The sequence below is a fragment of the Gracilinanus agilis genome, unplaced genomic scaffold (assembly GCF_016433145.1).
Source record: "Gracilinanus agilis isolate LMUSP501 unplaced genomic scaffold, AgileGrace unplaced_scaffold18860, whole genome shotgun sequence".
Taxonomy (NCBI): Eukaryota; Metazoa; Chordata; class Mammalia; order Didelphimorphia; family Didelphidae; genus Gracilinanus; species Gracilinanus agilis.
In genome coordinates this window covers 1-6,444 of record NW_025350094.1, presented here as the reverse complement: position 1 = coordinate 6,444, position 6,444 = coordinate 1, and the positions used below count along the sequence as shown (strand labels likewise).

Here is a 6,444-nt window from a genome sequence, read left to right as displayed (position 1 = left end):
TATATATATTTATTTATTTTTCCCTTTAAAAGTTCTCATTAAGGGGCAGCTGGGTGGCTCAGTGGATGGAGAGCCAGCCACAGAGGCAGGAGGTCCTGGGTTCAAATATGGCCTCACACACTTCCTAGCTGTATGATCCTGGGCAAGTCACTTCATCCCTATTTCCTAGTCCTTACCACTCTTCTGCCTTATAACCTATATACAGTATTGATTCTAAGATGAAGGTAAGGGCTAAAAAAAAAAAAAAAGTTCTCATTCAAGGGGTGCTACCTCTATTCTAAGATGACCTACCTATATTTAGACTAATATCAAAAATAGTTATGATGCATGGCACTTGGGGGCATATTAAAATAAATGCAATCATCTATGCTTTGCTTTAAAAATCTCCATTAAACCATTCTATTAATCAATTAAGCAACAAACATTTATTAAGTATCTATCTACTGTAGTGCCTCCAAGATCAGTGTTAGAGACTAGGGATAAAAATACAAAGAGTAAGATCATCCTCGATCCAGTTTTATTCCGTGTTCTTACTCTCTGGGAGCCAGTACCAGCACGAATAAGCTCTACCAAAACTCCGAAGTGTCCCATTTTAATGTGGGGAATCCTGATCTAAATTATGATTCTATAAATATGTATGAGATTATCTCCAATCATATTACTATCTTTCTTTTTTCCCCAAGGCACTTGGTTTTTTGGTTTGTTTGTTTGAATGTTTTCCCCACTGTTAGAGTCATTGTGTATGTGGGTTTTCTTGTTATGCTCACTTTGCTCTGCATTCGTTCATTTGGGTCTTCCTACATTTCTCTGAATTCTTCCTATCTGTCTTTATGCCACAAAAATATCCTGACATAGCTTTTGCATATTCATTTATCCATCCCCCAACAAATGGACACCCACTTTTTTTTTTTCAGTTTTGGGTTTTTTCCAGTTCTTTTTACCACCACACAAAAGGCCCCCTGAATAGGAATATTAATGCTCTGTTCTAAATGACTCCTTTCTACCTAGGACTGCTTTAGAGTCCATGATACCAGGGGAATAGTTTAGTCCCTTTTCCTCATGAAGCCCTTGTTTTCCAGAATGAGTAGGTCAATTCACAGCTCTAATTCTAATTGATTTTAGATTTTGAAGGAGTCAAGATGGGGTCTTAATATCCTTATCTGACAGCCAGGGAAACAGAAAAGGAACTTGCTCCCAAGTACACAGTCATTTCACTAGTGGTAAAGCTATAACTAGAATCCAGGTATCTGGTCTCCTCAATCCACGTTCTTTTCTTTTCTTTTCTTTTCTTTTCTTTTCTAACCCTCACCTTCCATCTTAGAGTCAATACTGTGCATTGGTTCCAAGGCAGAAGAGCGGTAAGGGCTCGGCCATGGGGATGAAGTGACTTGTTCAGGGTCACCCAGCTAGGAAGTGTCGGATTTAGACCCAGGACCTCCCGTCTCTAGGGAATGGCCCAGGGTAGGTAAAGCTGCAATCCCGTCTCTACCACGGGCCCCCACGGGCTTGCTCCATCCCCAGGGGCCTTACTTACCAAAATGGGGCAAGTGTTCACTGGGGATCACGACCAGCTGTCCCGACTGGGGGTCTCTGGCAAACTGATAAGCGGAAGAAGGAATAGAACCCCCCATCCCAGGAGGGAAAGCCGGAGTCATGCCCTGGTGCAGGGAAGGGTGGCCTAAGCCTAGGAGAAAAAACAACATGAAGATTCCCATTAGCTCAGTTGAGGTCACCCCAACGGCCCACACAGCCTGTCAGGCCCTGGAAACAGCTCAGACGCTCCGAGAACCCTCCGATGCCAGGCTAGGAGGCCCAGAAGGAGAGGAAGCGGTGGCCTTCTGTTAGTGGACTTCAGGTTGGGATTCAAAGACTTTCCCTTTAAATGGGAAGTGCTGCCCCCCTTTGATTAAAGAACCAGTAAAGAAGGACGTATGAGAAAAGAATGCTATCCACATGGAGAGAAAGAACTCTGGGAGTAGAAAAGCAAAAGCAAGACACATGACTTGTCACTCCTACATATGGGTATATGATTTGGAGTTTTGGCTTTAAAAGATTTCTCTGTCACAAAAATGAATACTATGGAAATAGGTACTGAGTGATAACATTTGTACAATCTAGTAGAATTGCTTATTGGCTTTGGGAGAGGGGAAGAAAGAAAAAGAATCATGTAAAAGTGGAAAAATATTTTTAAAATAAAAATAAAGAACCAGTAATCAGGCTGAGTAAGTGGTGACCCAGTGGCTAATCTTTATATTTCCTTGTATGTTATTTCATAAGCTTTTTGGCTATCTGTGCAGATGGAAGGGAACAGAGAAGCGGCTAATCCTCAAAACACAGATAGACTTAAAATTCTAAAGATATTCAGAGATGCCCAATCAGGGGTCTCAGCCACCACCCCAAATAGGCACCCAAGTAAAGATACTTAAACCCACACACACCCTCTAGTGCCCTAATACTGGGAAAGTGGTGGAGAGGATGAGGCCATGATTAATCCAAAGCAAATAACTCATTCCCAGACAATTAAGAGCTGACTCTCCGTACTAAATATTTGCCACCCTTTAATTTTTTTATTAATCAAATCCTTTGCCAAGGTAAGTCATATCTGTTACTTGAACATACTTTTTTCCGACTTGCCTGGACCAAGTCATTAGTCACACTTGGCAAGTAAGCAAATGGTTCTCTGCCAGGCTAGCTCAATAGGCCCAGGCCAATCCCACCCCCATCTTATCCACAAATCCCCCAGCTTGGCACTTACCATAGGGATGGCCCGCTAACCACATAGAAGGGCTACCAGTCCGGGGTAACCACGGGTGTGCGGCCAGGTGGGAAGCAGGGTCGGTGGACCAACGCCCAGAGCCAGTCAGGGCAGGGCCCCCCGTCACCATGAGGTTGGGATTGAGGCCATTGGTGGCACAGCCAGTGGGATGGATCCGAGCCAAGTCAGCTAATTCCTTGCTTTCTCTGGAGATGAGAGAAGGAACAAAAGGGAAGTGGAGGAGTTAGCATACTACCCAGGTATACAGGCTGTATATCCAAGGAAACGGAGAGCCTGGAGTCTGTAAGGAGCCTTGGATGGAGTCAGCGAACACAGAACACAAAGTGAGTCTAGAGAGATAATGGGGATAGGGTTGAAGGAAAGACACAGAGACAGTTGAATGGATAGGAATGATTAAAAGATAGGAAATAAGTACGGTAAGAGAAGCATAATCCTGAAACGTCTTGGAGAGCATTAATGGCCAAAGGATTGGGCTCCTTGGGTAGATGCACTCCTTTAATCCTACACTGCATATAATTAAACACCGTCTAGTATAATGGTTTTCACTTTATAAAGTTGGCTACTTATCCCTTATGAGATAAAAAGGAAAGTATTAACAAATATCTGATGAATGTAAAGTGTGTGCATGTATAGACATAAATATATTCTACTTTAATATACTTTTTCATTATGTACTATCTCTATATTTAGTGCAAAATATATATATACATATATATATATACACACACATATATAGATGTTTAAAGACATTGTGTATAATAGACCCCTTCGCAAACCTTAAAGCCTGAAATGTTCTCCTTCTTCCCCTCTGTTTGAGAATCCTTTACTTCCTTCAAGACTCATCTCTACCTTTTATAGCAATCTTCCCCCCATACCACCTGCCTGTGCTAGTATCCTTCCTCCCTAAACTAATTTGTATTCCATTTGCATTTATTCTAAATATATTTATATGGGTATTTGATGGCTCTCCCAATCAAATGTAAGCTTCTTGCCTCTGAATCCCCAGTATCCAGCAAAGTGCCTAACAAATATCCAGTCAGTCATCAAGCACTTATTAAATTCATATAACAACAACATATATGCTATTACGATATATACTCTATATGCTATATGATAAATGCTTGCTGGTTGGATATACATCAGCCAATGTTATTATTCCCAATGGACAGTCACTGGAGCAAAGAAAAGTTAAGGAGTTTATGGAAGACCACAGGACAACTGTAGTTAGTAGTAAGGCTGGACTAGAGCCCGAGACTCCTGATTCCCCAGCCCAAGTCTTGGTATTAGACCCACAATGCCACTAAATGGACACCAAGGACCTAAACAGAGACAAAACCTTTATAAAGGTGGTCCACGTGTCAAGGACTTAGATTTTACTGGAGCAGGAGCTTGTTCATTAAGGCAGATAAGTCTTAGAGGTTGCTCAAGGAGGTGTGCCCAATAGCTAGAAAAGAAGGTACACCTCTGGATCCAGTAATACCACGACTAGGTCTGTATCTCAAAGAGTTAAGAAAATGTGGGAAAGGAACTGTTTGTAGAAAAATATTTAGAGCTGTTTTTTGTGGTGGCAAAGAACTGGAAACTAAAGGGATGTCTGTCTGTCTCTCAACTGGGGAATGGCTGAACAAACTGGGGTATAGGATGGTGATGGAATACTATGATGCTGTAAGGAATGATGAACAGAATGATTTATGAAGAAGCTGGAAAAATCTAAGTGAACGGATGCAGAGTGAAATAAGCAGAAACTGAAATACTGTGGGACAATCAAATGTGATAGGCTTTGCTACTAACAACAATACAGTGATTCAGGACAATTCTGAGGGACTTATGAAAAAGAATGCTAGCCACCTCCACAGAAAGAACTGTGGGAGTATAAATACAAATGAAAATGTATGATTTGGGTACATGGTGTGGGGTTTTGATTTTATAAGATTACTCACAAAAATGAATAATATGGAAATATGTTTTTCGTGAAAATACATATATAACCCAGACTGAACAAGCTCTGGAAGGGGGGGAGGGAAGGAGGGAAAGAGACAATATGGATCATATAACTTCAGAAAATTTAAGTGGAGATTTGTTATTAAAATAAAGTAAAGGGGGCAGCTGGGTAGCTCAGTGGATTGAGAGTCAGGCCTAGAGACGGGAGGTCCTAGGTTCAAATCCGGCCTCAGACATTTCCCAGCTGTGTGACCCTGGGCAAGTCACTTAACATTGCCTAGCCCTGTAACAAATAAAATTAATATAAAAGGATATATATAAAAAAAGATATTAGGGCCTAAAAAAGTTTTTTTAAATAAAGATTTAAAAAAAGGAGATATGTCCAAAGTTACAAGGCTAATAATAAGTGTCAGAGGTAGGACATGCAATCCAGGGCCATCACTCTACTTTGCCATCCTACCATTCATGTGCTAGGTGGTAAAGATGATTTAAAAACCATAGTCTCTGCTCTCTGGAAACCCATGACTGAGTTGGATAGAAGGAAGAAAAGAAATAAATAGCAAGATAACAATATAGAAAGTGTCCATTAGAAACTGTGACAGACAACTATCAATAACAAGGAATTAGGTCTTAATCAATGACACATGTAAAACCCAGTGGAATTGTGTGGCAGCTAAGGGGGGTTAGGGGAGGTTGGGGGAGAGGGAAAGAATGTGAAACATGTAACTATGGGAAAATATTCAAAATAAAAAAATAAAAAATAAAAGAAATTGTGACAGAACTCGGGAGGGAGAAATCGCTGTGAGTTGGGATGGTCAGAGAGTCAGGGAGAGCTTTATCAGAAATGATGTGGGATCTGTGTTGGGCCTTGAAGAGTGAGTAGGGCGGGGGTCTGAAGAAAGGAAAAGGGAGGGTATCCAAGCAAGGGAATGCATGAGCAAAGACAGGAAGGAGGAATGTGTAAGGGGTATTCCAGAAATGGCAAGCATATCATGGAGCAGGAGATTGCACAAGGTGGTAATGAAAGCAAAGGCTGGTATGCCAGGTTGGGTTCAGATTGTAGAAAGTCTTGAATGCGAGGCTCAGGAATCTGAAATTTGTCCAGTTCCGAGGTGCTTCAGTAAGACCATTACTTTGGCGGAGGTATATTGGATGGAGTAAAGGTGGGCAGATTATGGGTAGAGAGAAAAATTATGAGACTAATGCCAAAATCTGGTTGGGGAGGGGCAATTCTGAAAAAGATAGGACAGACGAGAGAAATTCGGGTAGATGGGTTGACAAAATTTAGTAACTGTTAGGGGAGATGAGGAAAAAGGAGGAATGGGAGATAATTCCAAAGTGTTGAGCTTAATGGCTCAGAAAATTGCGTCTATAAGGCCTTTGGCAAAGATGAAAACAAAAAAGCAGAGCTGAGGATAAAAAGAGGGCTGATTGGGATGGGGGAAGAAGTCAAGAGGACGAAGGGACTAAGGAACAAAGGGATGGGGGGACCGAGTTAGTATGCAAGGATAGGGAAGGATGAGTTCTATTTGAGACATGTTGAGTTGTCACTGGCAGTGGGACAACTCCAGGGAAATGTCAAGCAGTCAATGATGTAGACTAGAGCTCAGAAGAGGAGCCACATGTAGATGACAGAGACTCCATGGACCACCAACAGGCTCAGACCAATGGAATAAAAGAAATTGCCAAGGGAGAACCCAAAGAGAGATATGCACAGAGTGGAGGGC

At 41.7% G+C, this 6,444-nt stretch overlaps 1 protein-coding gene across 1 annotated transcript; it reads right to left on the bottom strand.

Moving 5' to 3' along the window:
• Positions 1–1,376: 1,376 nt before the first annotated feature.
• Positions 1,377–2,961, bottom strand: LOC123254272 (trinucleotide repeat-containing gene 18 protein-like; the record flags this gene model as incomplete). The annotated part of the gene is made up of 2 exons (XM_044683318.1): positions 1,377–1,684; positions 2,756–2,961. Coding segments are annotated over 2 exons (364 nt in total), but the record flags the coding sequence as incomplete, so codon positions are not given.
• Positions 2,962–6,444: the final 3,483 nt, after the last annotated feature.